Here is a 20,004-nt window from a genome sequence, read left to right on the forward strand (position 1 = left end):
AATTCCTGTAAACACAGACGTGTGAACCAGCGATGAGTCCCCCAGGACCAGGCTGGCCTCAGCCCCCTTCCAGGACAGCAGGAATACATCTTGCCCGGCCACCGCAGGCCTCGCGATGCCCAGAGGAACACCTCGAAGCCAGGCTCCACAGCCACGCAGAGGTCAACAACATCTGCCTGCCCGGTGAGGTTTGGAACTCGTGTTCAAGAGTCAGACACCTTTTATAAGCTCAATGGAAACTCCGAAGCTTCATGCTTCCAAACACAGAACGCTACTGTACCCTTAATTTGTTTTAAAATTTTTACTTCAGAAGAACAAAAATGTAAGCTTATGTAGTCATCTCTATAGCGTTATACGACCGTATCACATTCCTTCTTTTCAATAACGAATTTGTTCAGCTTTCAAAATGTACGCCAGTCACATGCAACGTAGATGCTAGGTTACATGACAGACAAAGCAGCAGCAGCAGATTGGTGAAGTGTGAATGTGCTTCCTCAAACACAACAGCGCTTGTCAGCTCTGCTCGGTGCTGGTCAGGCTGCACCTGGAGCACTGAGCACACTTCTGGTCCCCACCACTCAAGAAAGACATGGACAGACTGGAGAGGGTCCAAAGAAGGGCCATGAAAACGATCATGGCTGGATGACTGAAGGCTGGAGAATCTGCCCTACAAGGAAGAACTGAAGGAGTTGGGTCTCTTCTCCCTGGAGAAGGCTGAGGGGGACCTCATCACAGTGCTCCGGTACTTAAAGGGTGGCTGCAAAGCAGACAGAGGGTCTCTCTTCACAAGGAGCCACATGGAGAGGACGAGGGGCAACGGGTCCAAGTTGCACCAGGAAAGGAATTTTTTACGGTGAGAACAATCATTCACTGGAACAACCTCCCCAGGGATGTGGTGGAGTCCACATCACTGGAGGCTTTCAAGATGTGGTTGGACAGGGTGCTAGATAACCTCATCTTGGCCTCCCTTCCCATGAAAGGCTGGACCCAATAATCTTTTGAGGTCCCTTCCAACCTGGGCTGTTCTGTGATTTTAACACAGAACATTACAGCAGACAAACCAGAATTTGCGCCATGTCACCAACATTTGATGTCAACTTGACCAAGATATGTGAGAAACATCCTCAGAACCCAACTAATTGAAACAACAAAAACACTTCCTTTTTAAATTGCTGCTAAGTAGCAGACATACATGTAGTTAATTCTGAGGAAAACCACAGGTCCTGATAGCTTGAAATAGACCTTATTAAATGGTGAAACAGCAGTCAACACCAGCATCTTGAGTATTGGAGGCAACACCGTACTACCTAAAGATGCTTGCGAAATGGAAACAACTCCTGCAAAGACTAGGAAAACCCTACTAGTCACTCTGCATGCATTTAAGACAGCATCTTGATTAAAACTGACAAATGTGAAGAAAACATCACTCCTTAAGAGGAGCACTCAACTATGAATTCTACAATTTATTACAATACAATAGTATGTCATAAAATTTTTAGTCTTTTTATAATCAAAATAAATTCATAAAAGAATACAATTATAAGCACATCTATATGGAAAGAAAACTAATGAAAAATACTAATTCACAAAGCTAATCAGAAACAGCTCAGCAGATCCAAGCACAATTCAAGAAATCTTCTGCACTTTTCATATGTGAAGTATCTTACACAAATGGTGATCTTAATCTTTCGGTTTTCTCTAATGAAACTTACGGGAATCTGAAACAAGTTTTAGATTAAATGTTGGTATTCCAAAGCCTCTCACTGACGATATCATTCTGAATTAAAACAAGGTATCATTTGTCACCTGGAGGAAATGTCTTAATTTGGTGTCAGTAAGTTTGTTGCCATTTTACTTTAATGTAGGTTTAAATATCCTAAAGAATAAATCTCCTGTTGGTATGATGGAAGAAACGGCGATGAACCAAATTCTTCTGAAATCTGGTTATTACATTACACGGTACCTTGTTTTCTCTCACCTGCCTTCTATTTTCTTGAGTCTGAAAGTTGCCAAAATGTATTAGTGTGCTCCACGCACCCCAGAGAAACAACACGGAGTGAAATACTTGAATGTTTACTCTCAATATTGCACTCATACTAACAGAGGAGAAAGAAGACAGAAGAAAAAGTTCTGCAATGAGAAGGCATCAGGCTAAGATCGATGAGATTTGAAGCCTGATTTTTCACATGCATTGGCACCCGCAGCTCCCACTGGCTTCAGCGGAGGCCTTGAATGTTCAACATCTTCAAAACAAAGACCCCAAAGCCAAGTCCCTACGTGTGCCCTGTGTTACCATCTTCAGGAAGCCACTGTGCCTAGGCACAGCTTTCCTAGCTACAGAATGGAATCAGATCTGCTTTAATCCAGAAAAAAAGAGATTATGTATTGGAAAAAAGCTTATATAAACAGCTCTATAAAGGCATCTATTTTGATTTGGAGGGGCAAGGCTGGAAGAGGTTTAAAGGCTGGCACCTCTCACTTAATAACAGACGGCAACTGCTCTCCTTGAGAAATGACCATCTTAGGGAAGCAAAAACCTAGCTCACCGCTCCCAAAACCTACAGCTTTCATGGAGAAAAATCCAGTAGACAGAAAGAGAAGAACAACAGATCCTGCAGGAAAAACACCACCCGACAAGTGAGCGGCTGCCTGACCAAAAGAACAGGGTGTCACAGGCGGCTGTAGCCAGCGAGAAGTGCCCGAGGTCGGCCCAGACGCAACAACTACCACTTCTAAACCCATCCCTCGCAAGTATGCACCCTGACCCCTGTGAACTGATGGCATGGAAAGAACCAATTTTCAAAATTCACCCAGATCACCATCTGCGAGCATGTAACAGAAAAAAAAAATCAAATCACTTTTTCCCACCTTTTCAATCAGGAGTTATGAAAATCACTGCATAAGCCCTGATGAGTCCTAGCACCTTTTTTTGGAATCACACTATCTTAAATCACAGTAAAAATGCAGATGAGCTAAGCAGATTAAAAAATAAGAACGAGCAATACACTAGCTGCCTATCTGAATCATGTTGTTAATTATTATATTACTCTCTTGTAGTGCAAAGTGTTTAAAGAACTGCTATTGCTGCATTCACGGAAATTTAACCTTTGCCAAGTAAATTCCCAGCTAAAAACTCATGAAAACATTACGAACTCCACACGTTACCAATAGGATGACAGACTGCTGGCTGTACAGTACGTGACATTTAAGATTATAAGCACAGGGCAGAATGCAATTTCACAAGTTACTAAAATGCAGACAAGTGCAGTAGAAGATTAATTTTGCTTACTTTGGTTCGCCTATCTTGATACCCGGGTGTTGTGTATAGGCATGGGAGTGTGTACTGGGAGCAGATTTAAATGCCATGGGACAGATAGGACACTTGTAAAAGACTTCACAGTGAGAACCTTGAATATGAGACTTGAGTGCCGCCACATCAGAGTAAACAACATTGCAATGCACGCAGCTGCAAAAAGAGTGGAAAAGAGTCAGTTCAGCCTAGCCCAAAGCAGTACTGAAAGAAATGGAATAAACACTGATTTTCAAGCAAGTGGAAGAGATAAACATACATACAACCAGATAAATCTACGTTATTCCGTCAATTTCAACAACCCAGTAAGAATCAACATAAACAGAGATTGGCATATCAGAAAGTAGGAAAAAAGAAATTTCCCAAATTTAATCTGAAAATCTGAGAGACATGAAGTCAGAACATGGTTTTATGGCATTACAACAAAACAGACAGAAGGGCTGACAGAGGAATATTCTATTGATTGTAAAAAGACTGCTTAAATCCTCTGCAAATTTGTGAAGAGATTTTACAAAATGCATTTTTATTACATGCAGTGGATTGTATAAGGTACACCACAGCAATTTAGAAACTACCACCAAAATGGAAAACCAGTAAGGAAAATATTTCCACCATTTCCCTTGTTTAGATTTAATGAAGACAAACTGGTAATGATTTTCTGTACAGGTAATCAAATCAGCGCTTGGATTTAAAAACAAAAAAAGTAATTTAAACTCAGGACAACTAAACCAAATCTCTACAATCAGATCAATCTATCAGATTGGAATTCTGAAAATATTTTGCAAAAACATACTTCTGCTGTGTCGAAAATTTGTGACCTTTCCGCATCTATTCTAAAAGGAAATGATTAAAAAAATGAATTAATATTAGTACATAAGAATTTCTATACACAACGGTCCCTTTTAGTGCCATACATCTCCAGTACTAAATGCTACCAAGTAAGTCCAAGAACATAATGCAATAAGGAATTACAAAACAACCTGTCAAATGAACAATTTTCTTATTTACCAGTATTTTGCACTAAGAGTTTTACAACTTAAAGGCCTCTATCCTTGGAAAATTTTAGTTTTGGCATCTATCATGGTAGTACGATTATTGTCATATAAATGTCAGATCATTTTTTGATACTGTTCTAATGCCTTGATGATAGCAATAAAGCAGGAAATAAAGTTACATACTGCATTCAAGAATCCCATTTTCCGTTTAAAACGTATCACCTTTGAATTTTATGAAATGTCATCCTTTCTTTTCTGAGCACTTAATTTACATTCTTAATACTATTAATCAAGTTTGTTCTCTCTCGTCTCCGCTTACCAATGCATTTTCTAACGTAAATGGTCCTTGTCTTTTTGGGGTCTGTTAAGATCTTCTCTGCTTATGCAAGGATGAGCATTTCTTCATGGCGGTACAAAGCAGGATCCTCTCATTAATGGATCTACTCCTAAGGCGTCACCTCAAGAGAGCTGGGTCACATCCCTCGCCTCCTCGTCCCATCCTGTCTGGACTTTATTCTCTAGTGATGCGACAGAATAAATGATCCTCGGCATCCACCACTGTATATTAAAACAGTTCTTAAGGACCAAGCCTACCTTTCTTGGACTGCTGCAACAGCTTTCTTGTTTTCAACTTGGAAGGATGCAATTAAACTTAAGGTTGAAATTTTCAGCTGATTTAGTTCAGACAACTAGCCTAAATCGCCAACATCAAACTGAACTCCCTCACAGAGGTCCTTTGGAAAGGCAAGACAGGTTATGCTCTTCCTCAAGCGAATGCATCGTGGTGATAAGGAGACACTGAGGACTCTAAGAAGGAAGACATTAACTTTCCCAGATATTGCTTTTCCTTGCCTAGGTAGTTTTGATTTACAAAAATTCTGACTTAGTGTGACATGAGATGTTTATGATACATCTTGAAAACTTTAATAACTTTAGTTTAGATTCACAGTGAAGGATTTGTGAGTCTTCTGGTGTTACTGGTGCAGTCCCTGAAGATGATTCCGCGTGCAAACCCAAGACACACAGGCTAGAGGGAAGGAAAGTAGAGCGGAGGTAGCAGACGTAAGAAATTTAGGACAAGACAAGAGTACTGCTTGGGAGAAAAGAATAAAAGAGAACGCAGAGAAACGCAAAGACCTGAGAGTTGTGTCAGCCCATGGATTCAATCTGAAAACAGACTGCCACAGCAGCTGGCTTGATGCAGTAAAAATGCTTTCTTCCCTTAGTGGAAGATTTCACAGCCATCCTAGTAAATGAACTTCTGAGAAGCTACCTACTGGTACGATTTTAAATCGCCCTTCTCTAGTCAGACAGGATGAAGTGGAAATGTTTTAGGAGTGCTGAGCAACGCTCGGCTGTACACATTGCTCTTCTGATCTCTTGCTGTGCTGCCTGCCATTCAGTGCCAGTAAAATTCTAAGATAAAACAATGTTTCAAGCCTTTCAAAACTTAACATTTCCACAAAATGCCTCTGATCCCCATTTTCTCAGTGAGTTGCCAGTACAGGGAAACATAAGAACAAAAGGCAAACGGAAGAGTAACAAAGAACCACCAAAAGACCGGGCTGTTTGAGCAAGAAAGGTAATTTTCAAGTGATGTAAAGCTGAGGCACCTTGACTTCCCACAGGAAAGAGAGCAACCAGACAGGTGCAGTATGCCCATCGGCATCTCGATAATAAATTCTGGCGGTAAATACTGAAAATGACTGTTCTACCAGAGAGAACAATCTAAAATTCCATGTTTTGAAAAAACTCAGAAGGTTTTTTTTAAGAACCTGAAATTAAGAAAATACATCTGAATTCTCTAGACCTTATAAACGGTGAAGTCCTGAATCTGACATTTCATGGCTGGATGAGATTAGCTAATATTCTGATTTAATAACATACAAAAGCGGATGCCCAAAACAAGGCAGAATCCTAATGCGGTATTTATTCCAAAATTTGTAGTACTAATAGCACTGTTGCCATGACGACCTTAAACCCATGAAGCTGTATTCTACAAACAATGCTTATGAAAATGGAAAATTACTTCTAAAAGCATAAATTATACATAAATTGACAACAAAAGTAATCATTATACTGACCGAAAACCAACTCTTCGGGTATAATGCAGGCAGTTCTTAGTGACATGAGTCTGGAAGTGGACAGATCTGCAGATTGCTCCACATTCAGGACACGTGTATGGAGATTTATGCTGATGAATTCTCTGGTGTGATGCAAAACTGCACTGGTTAGGAAGCAGCATCTGGCAGATATTGCATGTCTTCTAAACGATAAACCAAAATAGATGAAACAAAAGGTTTGGTTCAGCTATACATAACGTCTTGTGTCAAGCACTGTAATATATCAAATAAAAGGTTAAATGTTATGACCGTGATGTGAACCAAAAGAAGTAGGCCAGTACTGACAACTCTTGTAGGACAGAGGTGGCAGCTACTGGCACCCAGACACGTGGGCATTCTGACACAACAAAGCGCTCTCGTATACCACTGGCCATGGGCGATGCATGCTGGTTTCCAGAAATTTTACTTAGGTGCCTCACAAGATTAGCTTAATAGTGCAAGGGGCCTAAGTACAACTTGAGAACCAAACCTTATGGTTTTAACTCAGTGCACCACATAAAGCAAAAAACCCCAAACTCAACAAATATACTATCTTCATTTTCGTTAATCCTTGCTCCTGATGAATTCTTATGGTAACATCCATAATGCCAATTAAATGTAATATTATCAGGCAGAAAGTGCACAGATAATTTCAAAATAGATTTCTCAGGCTAGACTACATCATCTGCATTATATCAACATATTGCGCATCTGAGTAAAGACTAGAGATATATAAAATATTTACAAAGCTTTTCTTTGCAGGGCAATCTTTCTACATGCAGGAGTAACTTACTAAACTAAGTCTTTTCTTGTGTTTTGTTACAAAAAAATAATTAAAAACCAATCTTCAACTACGCGTTGACCATATGCCAAATCAGAAACACTGAAATTCTTTGTGCTGGTTTTGGGATGAAATGCAAATAATGCAACCCAGCTGTAAACAGGTGTCACTTTTGCTCACAGTTGCTTTCCATCACTGGAGGGCACAAAGAGCCAAACCTGTAAAAGCATTCCAGAAAATGTTTCATTTACAACAATACATCTCTAAAATCTCCGAGCAGATAGCTGACATCCTGTATGGAGCTATGTTTCTGTCTAACTTGGATCATGGAAGTTGCTTCGCTGACTTCAACAGAAACAGTCCTGGGCTCAAAGTCAAGCACAAATACAAGGCTTTGCAGAACAGGACTTCAACTCAACTTCCTTTCACAAGACACTGCTTTGTAAGGCTTTTCAAATTATTATTATTCTTTTTATTTTTTTTTCTTATGACTCGGGACTTCGGAATCGCACCACTGACTTATGAAGATTTAAAAACAAAACCAAGACTCCTTCATGACATGGGTATTTTTTTTAACATCAGATTTGCATATTTTTAGAAATGTTGCAGATGTAGTGATGTGTACATTTTGCAAGAATACAGAACAAAGCAAGACCTCCAGAGCTGCATTATATATTATTTACTAACCTATGTATGAAGAAATCCTGAAATAAATAATTAAGTGATAGTTTCTTGCTAAAAGATAGGTGTTTCACAAAAAGTCATCCCCTTCTTCCAATTTAGGAAACTCTCCTTTAAATCTCTTTTAAACCCCAACAAAATCCAGATCAGATAACAGCAGAATCAAAGCTACCATTGCAGAAGAAATAGTGTAATGTTACAACTAGCTTTCATAGGAGTCTGACTTACTAGTATTGGCAACTATGCCAGTAAAAAAATAACCTGTTCCCATTTAATCAAGAGGAGACAGACACTAACTCCAAAGACGAAAGGAAAAAGCCTTTATAGTCACTGCAAAAAAGGATATATTTTTTTTTTCAAATAGAACACTGTTTAATATCAAGGTCTAAAGTGACTTAATTGCCTTAGCACTTTTACAATATTACTGCTATTCTAAGGACAATCTGCATTACAATCTGTACACTCCATTTTTATTTTTTCCAAAATAGCTTAATCTAAATGCTTTTTTGAGGGCACATGCAAATACTTTGGCCCTTTTTTTTTTTTAAAAACCAGTAATTTTAAGTAGAAATGTTAACATGAAACATCTTGTGGTCACACACACAGAAGCAAGAAGCGTATTTTCATATGGTTCACTTTTAACGTTTACTGTGTGAACATGGTGGCCTGATATGTTTGAACACAGTCCCCATCCAAACATAGTTCTCAAACGTCCTGACAACAGCAAGATGGCAAAATGCAAAACATTAAAATAGAGGAAGTTAAGCAAAGAAAATCTACTATTGCTCAAATTCAGGTTCAATATTTGCACCACTGCCAGCCTAGAAGATTAGTAGACAGCATGGATACATTTACTACCCTTGCCTGAGGTGGTTAACTATCTGCAGGGGTTTGGAACTACCAGCCTGATCAGAGCCTTTGTGACACAGCACGGCTGAGATTGTGTTCAGACAGTTATAAATATTTCACTTTGAAATGCCAAATATTTGTCCTGAATTGACCAAACAGCTGTGGCGGATCCACTGACTCATGCCCTCCACCACTGAACTGGCCTGGGATGTTAACTCTGTCTTCAGCTCAGGCTTTGAGGCAAAATCCTAACTGCAACTCTACTTGCCACATTTACGTGGCTTCAGTACCACTCCTAAAATCTGTCTTTTGCCATTTGTGTATTAATAAGCAGCAATACAATACTGGCGAATCTGGAGTATTATTTGATTACGTAAGAAAACAGCAAAACAGAACTTCTTGATCCAAGAAACAAAACATAAGGGGTTTTCATACCCTTCCAAAGCCTTTCGTCTGCAGCACTCCCGAAGGAGCCCGGGATGCTGCCCCACAGAAGAGCCATACATCAGTCCAACCCCAACTAGGTCTATCTCTGATTTCGCAACAAGCAGCCCGCAAGATCCATCTGTAATGCTAGTAACTCCGACTGACACAAAATGCCAGTAGTCCTCCTTGTTAAGGCCACTGGTTTGCTATTTTGATGAGTACAGTAAAAAGTTTAATTGTAACTGATTACAGTAGAACAAGAAGAATCTACTGTGAAAATCTGAAATTCAGCATGTTTGCTTACCATTTTATTTTGGGCTTAAGGTGGCATTAACTTCCAGTTCTCTCATTCCAACCCACACCAAAATAAAACACAGTTTGTGAAAATCATCACCTGCCTGCATTTAAAGTCAAAGTTTCAGAAAAAAAAGGGTTAGAAGAAAAAATGGTGGAGGTGGAAAATAAAGATACACAAGAACTATGAGTATGAAGGGAAATGAGCTACGTAGTTTCCATGGAAGCTATACACTTATACCTGTACATAAGATGAACATTAACATTAATTAGCCCAGGTTTGCTATTTTTTTTCCCCCCAGTAAGTAGATGAGGATTTCACTCTGCCAGGAAACCTGTCAGTGAGTGGTCCCATTCCCTTTAACAGGAATATTAATGGAAGTAAAATATTACAGAAAGGTAACAACTTTATAGGGAACATCTCTTCATTGCTAGGGCAGTTTTACTATCGATTATTTAAAAAAATATTCTACCTTCATAACAGGAGTTTAAAAAGAAGTATCAGCTACTTATTCCTCAGACTCACTGAAAACATAAAACGGTATACAATTTCCATTTCAAGAGCAATTAGGTGGGCACTAGAAAGAACGGTAAGCTGCAAAGAGTATTTTCTTTCCTATTATGTTTGCAAAATCCAAATGTTTGTTTTTATTCTTTCTTCCTTCCTAAGTTAAAATATCAATTTCATCTAATTTTCCTGTCTCCTTCCCACCAAAATAATGGCAGTTTTACAACAAAAAGCCCACACCAAGCGCTAAGGAGGAAAAGAGAAGTCAGAGTATATCTTGCCTGAACTTTTCAAGGGCTAACATATAGTGAAAAAATACAAAAAAGTTTATTAATAAATGTCCATACAGAGTCTTTCTTCAGCAAACACCACCCTTGCAGCAATGCTTGGGACAAAAAATGGACAAAAGATAACAAAAAGTAGGATGTACTGCTTTAACGCAGCTGCTCAGTTAAACAGTTTCTGTGCTGGGCATTTCAGTATACCCACAACACGATAGTAGGTAATAAAACACGACGTAAGAAAAACCAGCACAGAACTGAAAACTGCTGCTTGATATATGAAAAGGACTAAGAAAAATATTTAATTAATTTTTAAGAGGATAGTTCAACAAAGAATATTTAAAACTACGTTTATTAAGAGTGTTCTTTTAAAATGGAACAACATGAAAATAGCTTCTTTTCCTCCAGTGCTTTGCAGGAACAGGGCTGTTTTACCTGGAAATCCATGCCTAGTAAGCAGGTACTAAGGCCTTGTTCATACATCAGCTCTTAAATTTTGAGAGCAAGTTTCCAACAAGAGACACAAACACACGGACAGGTAGTAGGCAGTGCTGACTGCTTTCTGTACCTTCTCAAGCCTTCCTCCCTGAACAGCAGTGTCCGTGTACCCATACTTATCTTTCCACCTAACTGCAGTTATATTACGACATTCTATGAAGCTGTCAGTTGCTTTCCCGCAGTAGATCACCAGGGTAAACAGTACCCAACAGGACACGCATAGAGAGCGAACTCGGCGGCAACAGGGCAAAAGCACCAGCCAGAGGTAGCAGGAAAGGGCAAAAGGTGTTTCTACAGGTCTGTGTAGTTTACCTGTCCATGCAAAAAAAAGGCCCCCACAAAAAAATGAGCACATCACCTTTTTTGTTTGTGCTTCTCTATTTTTTCCATTTTATCCTTACCTCATCCTCCCAACCTATTCTCAGTATATTTGTCTGTCTCTCATCCACTTGCTTTAGCTTGGTGCCTTCTTAATTGCTTGATTTTATACTATCAAGAACAACAGAGTTTTCACAAGGACTACTGGATCTTATCTTATCAATCATAACTAATGGACCTCTTAAGGAAAGAAAGATAAATCTAACACAAGTAAGCACCAGCAAAGGAGTGAGCTAAAAAACAATTACTAAGTAACTCAAGAGCTAGTGCAGAATATACTCATGGTGAGCCACTAGACACTGTTCAAAACTGCAGCAAGATCTAAGGACAGAATACATTCTGCTAACTTTCTTCTGACAAAAAGCTTAAACAAACTCACTGTAGGTAAGCACAACTGTGGTATCTTACAAATGGAAATTCACTCACATGGCATTTCACTCTGAATCCAGGCAATTTCAGCCTGTCTGCTAGCCAATTAGTAAGGAAGGAGCTAAGGCAGACCCACGTAATCCATATAGTCAAGATTATTTCCACATTCAAATCTCTTTACATTACTATCTGTAGTGGTGGGCACAGTGTAACTGCTTTACAGCCACAGAATAGGTCTTAAGCTTAGTGAATAGATTCTGACGGGAACCTGTCTGCGCTTCTATGATCAGTGCATTTTTTCCTAACCATGGGACTTAAAAACCTTTATCTTGCACATTGCTGTGCGACTCCCAGGATATTAAAATATTCCTGGGGTATTCCTGTCTTACCAGTCTGAGCATGTTTGCAGGTTTTCAGCTTCCCACATAGCAAGAAGCTGCAACGCCAAGCTCAACTGAATGCTTTGAAACACACCAGAATCCCTTTTAATTGGCACGCCCCAACAGAAATCCAACTATATAATTTAATTAACCATCTTAACTCTTATAGGATTATAAAATACATCGCACACTGATTAATATTAACTTTTATTGAATGATGTGTTTCTTTCAGATTAGGCCACATACATTAGTAAAGAATTTAAAAATGGTTTGTACGTTTAACTCATTAGCAATCGTTAGAGGAAAGTAAAACCAACACAAATAAACAAATGGTCACACAGCAAGAAATGCATGCCAGTGAAGACCACTTTTAACTCCTGTTTAAGAAAGACCTGAAGAAAACAGCATGCATGTCCTTTCAGTAGAATCAGTGTGCCATTTATTCACTGCCTACAGTGCCTGTAGATAAGAGGAACGCCTAGCTCACTTATGGTGCTCTATGAATATAATAAAAACTGAAGACAAACCAAGAATGAATCACTTATATGTGTCATTCAGATTGCATAGGCAGGCTGTTAACGAGGGTGCCAATTAAGTGGATTCCATGGGATACTCAAATTCCAAAGCACAGAAAGAATCATTAAAAATTCTTAGTAAAGACATTAATTTCAGTATTATAATGTTCAGCTGTAAGAAAACTAATGCTAAACTTTAGTAAAAATATACAGTGTAAATTTCAGACTTCAGGGCCTAAAAAAATTCTAAGAAAACTCTTATTTAAAAAACATTGACATTCACTACGTAAGTGCTTGCAAGACTTTTTGTGGGTTTCGTTTATACTTTTAATCATGGAGGTTCAGATAATTAACAGCTAAATGAAAGTAAAAGCATATCCAAAGTCTCCTAGACTTATAGATGAAACATTGGAATTTAAACATATGATACTCTACTTGTCCACTTGTGTCTGCAGCCTGCTGGAAATGAGTTGCAAGAGATGTCTCATCTTGGAAAACTTCATTACACTCCAAACACTTTAGACTATGCCTACAGAGTTTCGATGGATCTTCGTCTAGTGGCATAGCTGGAATGACAGGTGTACTTGCTGGGGCTGATATTACTGTCCCAGTTATGCCAGACTGTATCTTCGTTACAGCATGCGTGCCAGCTCCCACAGGGCTTTGAAGCACAGATGTAGCAGTATTGCTTGAAGGAGATGCTATCATTTGATCTGCTGGGACTGGTTTTAAAATCAGGTGTGAACACTGCATTACAACTCCTTTTTCCTTGTGTCCACGAGCATGGGAAAGAAGACTGCATTTATTGTAGAAAACTAAATTCTTTGTACAATGATTACATGTCACTTCAATGCGCACGCTCCTCCTGTCATAATGCTGGGTCAGGCTCTTCTCAAGAGCAAATGAGTCGCCACACTCCAAACACTTGTAACCTCGTGTTGGTAACGTTATTCCGGCATTGGCAGGAGGACTAAGGTTTGGGATGTAAACTGGTACGGGATTGACACTGCTCAGCACCTTATTGAACGCCTCCACTACGGAACTTTGTAGAGATGACACCACCTGGACTCGAGACACTTTTTTAGAAGGCTGGGAGGCTGCTGCAGAAATTATTGCCTGCTTTATTTGTTGCTGAGGTTTCGTTAGCACTTGGCGGAGTTCAGAGGTGGTTTGAGCACCTTGAGGCAGAAGATTAAGGTTGGCAAGATGGACTGTCTTTGGCACAAGTTTAGCACTGGCAAGGCTTGACGCTGGCACCACAACAGTCTGCTGTTGTATAGCGTTGGCAGCTTTTATAATGGCGCTACTGGCACTCTGCACTGAAGCAGCAGATATTACAGTGGCTTTCACTGTAGTATTGTTAGCAAGCTTCAAATTAATAACTTGCGAACCTGCTGTTTTAACTGCTGAAACAGGCAGAAAGGCAGTAGCCACAGGTTTGATAGTGACCTGTTTTGGTGCAAGTTCTGCAGATGCAACTGCATTGGTGACAACCGTGGACTGGAGAGGAGCTCTAGGAGGAGACGAAAGAACAGCAGCAGAAGTGGGTGAGGACAGCAAAGATGTCATGGAAGTTACCATAGAAGCAGTCTGCTCTGGCTTTTTACCAGAGTCCAAATCAACTTCTGGCAACACTCTCGTAACAGTTCTCTTGATCTCCCCAGAAGAAGTCTTGATGGTTTTTATGCGAACTTTAGGAATTGCTGGTGTTGACCCTGCAGGAGACGAGGGAGACCCTTTGCTACTGTTTTCACTTGATACGCTTCGGGGACTATCAGGTGGTTTGATAGATGGCTTTTTAGCACCATCAATAAGACTCTGAGATTCAGGTGATTTTTCAATAGCCCGGGGACTTTCACTCATGTCTTTTGGTAAAGGAGAAGATTCTCCTGAATTAGACTGTAAATCCTTACTGGTATCGGTAGCTGCCTTTTTAGCACTGAGTGCTGCAATTGCAGCAATGCACGAAGAAAGCTTTGCTGATGACTTTGCTTTGGACTGTGAAATGCTGGCAAGATTTGTTTCACTTTTTTCAGTACTCAGTTTTCCATCAAGTACCCTATTTTCAAGAAGCTTCTCAGAATTGTCTTTTAGCAATTTGTCCTCTGTTTTTCGAGCTTTAAAAGGCTCATAGACACTTAAATTCATGGAGTTTGTCTCTGTCTCTCGTTTAGCAACTTTATTTTTATCTATACTACTTGAAACTGGGATTCCAGATTTAATCAAGTTCTCCCCTCCAAGCGCCTTTAGTTTGTCATATTCCTGCTGAGATACAGATCCTGCCAAGACATTTGCTCTGAAATTTGCACGCATCTCCTCTTTATCCGGAGGGTCATCCACCTCAATTTTTTCATCATCATCAAATTCTTCAGCACTTGATATTGGGCTAAACTGGTTGAAAGCTGAATCCTTCAGTGTAGTCTCAGAAGCTGACCCATCATCTTTAAGTGACTTCCCTTCATCTTTACTGTAACTGTCAAGAGCTGATGATGTTAGAAAGCCATTATGCAAGCCATTGCCTGTGGAATGGTGGCCATCCTTGTCCACTCCTTCAGAAGAATCAATAGTACGCACATTTTTCACAATGACGCTCACACCAACGTCCGATGATGATGGGGCATGAGAATCTTCATCTGTGTGAGCATTTTGTTTTATGTGGCTTTCATGGTCATCATGTCCAGATTCAATAGCTGCTTTTGGATCAACCATGTCTGGTATGTCAAAGGCTGCAAGAAGGTCATCGAAATCTGGGGTCTTCATATCCCCCATGGTCATGTATTTGATTGTAAGCAAATCTGTAAAATAAGCAGAAAGTCATTATCTCATTATTTTAAGCTCTAATAGCACAGCCTTACACAAAATAAGTGTATGTTCACATATGCCATGCAAAAAGGTGCTATTTCACTTCTGAAGTAGTATTTTCATAAATTATACATTAGAGAATAGTGCTCCAGTGCGACTTGTACAGTCAAATTATTACACCAAGAGCTATAGTAATCCATCAACGTCACAGACTGTTACCTAGCCATTTCATTCTAGGCACAAATTTCTCTTTGGTGACTTTCCTCCTGTCCCCTCTCCTGTACTCCCTCCTACCCTCTCCCACATACACTATGATTACAGCAAGATACCTAGACTTTCATGAAAATAACGTGAGGTGCTTGCAATTCCTCCCAAGTCTAGGTTTTCCTTGGCATTTGCATTACCAACCCAATGAACCTTCTTGAACACGGTAACAAATGTGTTTCTACTAACGGTTTAAGACTGTTGCGCTGTTTTCTATAAATTAAATTGCTTTATAAGAATTATGGAATAAATGTCTCCCAGTGTTCACAATGCTTTTTTTTCGGCAACTCTAATGAAGGATCTGCTGTACCTACACTACTCCTGACAGGTGTCTCATCTACTTTAAAGACCTCCCGTAACAGAGATTTTACAACCTTCAAGGTAATTTGTTCCAGTCATTCACAATTTTCACTGTTGTATGTTTCCTACTGCATAATCTGAATCTTTCTCGATGCAATCTGAATGAACTACACGTGGTTCTATTCACCTATCCAATTTGAAACAGCACTTTACTCCAAGACCATCGCCTCCCTTCAATCTTCTCCTTTTTAGGCTAACCAACACCAGATCTTTAGGGTTTTCTTTCTCCTTACAGATAACATTCTCCAGATCCTGTTCTTTTTGTTTGCCACTGGCCCCTACTGTTGGGTTTTCTCCTCCCAATTCCTAAACCAAACAGGTAACTCAAAACTGAAACTTTACAAATGCTGTGTAAAAAGAAAAACTAACTTTGAGTATATTTTTAGATTTAAATCCCACTATGACATTTGCCTTTTTCCACGGACGTTTCAGTAATATGCAGAGATGCACAGGGGAAGCACTTGTAGAGATCTAAAAAAAAAAAAACAAACCAACCAGTTACAGAAAGCACAGACAGACACTCTCTCCACTTCCTTTCATAACCGTGCATGCACAGGTATAATTTGTATTGTCATGACAGAGCTGTTTTTAACGTACTTTCATTGTACAGTAATTATCGGGCCAAAGTCAGTATTCAATGTGGAAAGATACTTAACCAAATAAGTGTTATTGTTAGAAAGTGCTCATTTAGGAAGCATCCTGTCTGTCCTCCTGCCGTTATCATCGGCACTAAAGGACTGGAAAACATTCTTATTATACAGCTCAATGTTCTGTCTCCAGTATCAATTAACACAGGCCATCAGAGACCCACGGCGTGACTAACTGCAGCAGTGCTCTCCAAGCTCCTCCTATTAGCTCAGATAAGCAAGAAGCCACGTGCTCAATGGCAGAAGGTCTGTTGGCAGCCACTTGCCAATGGAGGTACACATCCCACAACTTCAGTAGCTCACTTCCTCCTCCTCCTCCTAGCTCATTATCTTGAGCTCTGGAGAGAAACTGCTTGCTGACTGTTGAATCCAGCTGTAACAATGCTAAGAAAAACTAATCAAAATGCACATGTTTAAATACATATTTTTATGCATATCATTATCAACACAGGCAGCGCTCTAACTGTTCCTCAGAAAGATGCAGTTTATTAAAATGGCATCATCCTTTTGTTTGACAGACATCTGTAAGATTTATGCGTTCATCAACACTGGCTACCTGGAAGTTATTACGGACACTGAGAAAAGCAACTGAGGAAAATTTATCAAGGATACTGGAATACACACGGACATTTCGTATAACACCTTCAAATACACATGTAATAGGTTTGAAAGCTGTTGACATGGTCTGCTTAATGGTTTTGTTGCTTTGTCTAACTTATTAACTCCTTTTCATTACACCAAGTGCTTCTGCAGAGCTGAACTCAGCATGTGATTCTCGAGAAAATATGAATATACCATTGCAACTGATGAATTTACTCTCTCAATTAGCTCATAATTCCTTTACTTAATGGACAACATATAGTAGCCTATCATGGTAAATGCTCATTATCAAGACTTCACTACTTTTGTAAAGCATATGGTTATAATCCATACTTATCAGACACAGGATGTTTCATAATGCTGGTAATTCTGGTTTTATTGTGTATTTGTTTAATTATAAAATTGTAAAACTCATTTGTTCAAAAGCAAGTTTCTAGCCCTCATGCATTTAAAACTAGTAATTGGGATAAAATGAACGTAAAGATTTAAGAAGAGAGACTAGACAAGTAACCAGTACAGCTCATCTCCCTTGCAGCACAATCAGAAGCTAACCCATCGTGTTCAGCACATGTGGCAGTAGACACCTTGCTATATGAAAGCGAGATGATTATCACACTTAGGCACAGTTCTGCAGGCCTGGATTTTAGTCTAGCCTCTCGCTGAAGGATTTCAAGATCATGTGAAAGGGCCACAATTACTAAGGCAGTTACCTAATAAATACAAAAATACATACACACACAATACCAAGATTACAAAGAAAGTTCTTCTAAGAGTTAAATGGAAAAGATTCCAAAGACCAAAGCCTATCAAATCCATGTAAAATCACACAAACAAATCCTTAATTGACAGTTTTTCATGATTTGAGATACTAATTATTTGCACTCTGATAGTACATCTGTCCGTAAGTGTCTTTTTACTGTTATTATATAAGCTCAAAAAGAACTAGAAAATCTTCTAAAACTTCCTCTAATTACATATACTGGAGTTTAATTAACATTTAGCAATAGCAATGAATTAAGTAAAAGCACACTTATAGTATTTTATCCAAGTATGTTTAAGAGCAAAACTGTATAGCAGAGGACATACATTTGTCCTTCACTGAGAAACTCGGTTAGGCTAATTCCAAAATGGGAAAATATCTCAAAAGAATTCAGAGATCTGCAGAGCTAAGATCATAAACTTATCCATAGAGAGCACACTGCATAAAGCTGCAACTGTCTTTCAAGTGTACACAAAAGGAACAACTCCCATACTCTACCAGAGCATGAGAATGGAATGATTTCTTCTACATTGGGGACCCAGAATTACTGCTGCCCTTATGAAGAATCTCTCCCATTCTTCAAACTTCTAAAGCAATCTAAGTTAAACAAAAAGGGACAAAAGACATGGCCAGTCTTGATAAACAAGTAAAGTTGTAAGCTGGACATTTTCTTCATCTCTTCCTCACTATTCTAATATATCATTTTAAGATTCAGTATATAAACTATGTTTCTACCACAACTGTCACGACTCTGAAGCCACATTCCTCCTGTTCCCCACCCCCCCCCCCAACCTTTCAGTAATTCCTTCCCTTAGGGATAAAACTCCACCTTTTATCCAAGATCAAAATCAATTGACACCTTGGCTGCCAGACAAGCAGTTAGTCCATTCCTTCTCTGGGCCAACATGATGCCTGTAAATACTTCAGAACAGGAAATGAGGCAAGGTGCTGGTTCCCTAGGAAATCATGATTTTCCAGGAACTGGAATTTCTTTGAGAACTGCTTTTAAAGTGCTGAGAGAAAAGCTCAGTGTCTCCAGAGAGACACACGTAAAAACGTAGCATCAGAGAGCTGCCATTAAGATGATCTTCAGAACTGAACTGAGAAACAATCCACAAGGTGTGTAATCAAGGACACATTCCTCAGACTAAACAAACAAGAACATATTTAAAGAAACAATCAGCAAGACCCCCACCTCCTCAAACATCTTTGTCCAAAATAGAATTTTTTTTATTTTTGGTTTCTGAAAAATAGAAACAAAATTCACCTCAAAACAGGGGAATGCTAACTTGAAGCATGTATAATGAAGAACAATGGACAGATGATACAACAGATTAAACACCCCTAATTTTGTACTCGTATAAAGAGTCAGTTCTTAGGTTTACTGACTCTGTCCAAAGTACTATTTCATTTTCAGATGACAGTGCCTCTTTGTAACATTCCTTTTCCTTCCTGTGGACTAGTTCCAGTTCCTGCCTCTCCACCTGGCTGTCTGCTGATGTTTACCAGGAGAATGCCAGGAAAAGCCTATCACTTTTGTCCTAAGATTTGCCATCTTTAGGGTGCTTCAATTACTTAGGAAAAGTTACTGAAGAAAATCAGTCTCTTCAAAAATTCAAGCATTACTTTGCTTACTGATTATTCAATTATAAAACTAAGTGAAAAGGGAAAAAAAAAATCTGGACATGGCCAATAGTAATTACACAGCTAGAGAGCCAAGAAGCAGTGAGGTTTTTTTGACGGTGGGTGACAGGACTTCTGGGAAGATACCAGTGAGTCTTAAAAACTTAAGACTCTGAATATACTTACTTCATGATTTCTATTAATCCCTTTGGTGACAACATCCACCCCTATGTGTGCATCAGTATCTTAATGTAAGGTGCAAATTAAGTTCTGGGGGATAAACCAAGATTGTTTTGTTTGTGTTCATGCTTCGTTCAAAGCATGTGCGCATGACTTTCTACATTCTTCTTCCTTTGGAAACTCATCTCCTGAAATAAGTGCTTCCTCTCAACAGCATGACGAAAATGGGACAGGTTTTAGCCAGAGGAAGATAACTTAACTGTTCCACTGTCTTACTTTTCCCAGTTAGCCTTTTTACTCCGGTTCATCTGATAACACATTCCAGTGAAGCACTCACTTGGGTAATTATGTCAAAACATGAACCAGTCCATGAGAAGTCTCTACTGACAGTGGAAGAAGCA

At 39.2% G+C, this 20,004-nt stretch overlaps 1 protein-coding gene across 20 annotated transcripts in view; it reads right to left on the reverse strand.

Annotated features, from left to right (window-relative positions):
- Positions 1–20,004, reverse strand: part of ZNF532 (zinc finger protein 532) — a 51,094-nt gene that overhangs the window by 20,870 nt on the left and 10,220 nt on the right. For 14 of the 20 annotated variants that reach the window (XR_008574630.1, XM_054809344.1, XM_054809340.1 and 11 more), the window contains 4 exons: positions 16,163–16,264; positions 12,803–15,162; positions 6,390–6,571; positions 3,290–3,466 (listed from right to left, as the gene is read on the reverse strand). Coding sequence is in view for 19 of the 20 variants with exons in the window: in XM_054809344.1 (XP_054665319.1) it covers positions 3,290–3,466; positions 6,390–6,571; positions 12,803–15,142 (2,699 nt within the window). In the remaining variant the exon portion in view is untranslated. The remainder of the gene's footprint in view (positions 1–3,289; positions 3,467–6,389; positions 6,572–12,802; positions 15,163–16,162; positions 16,265–20,004) is intronic. The other 6 variants (XM_054809348.1, XM_054809342.1, XM_054809350.1 and 3 more) reach the window with 3 other exon arrangements.

The sequence above is a fragment of the Grus americana genome, chromosome Z (assembly GCF_028858705.1).
Source record: "Grus americana isolate bGruAme1 chromosome Z, bGruAme1.mat, whole genome shotgun sequence".
In the NCBI taxonomy this organism is placed as follows: domain Eukaryota; kingdom Metazoa; phylum Chordata; class Aves; order Gruiformes; family Gruidae; genus Grus; species Grus americana.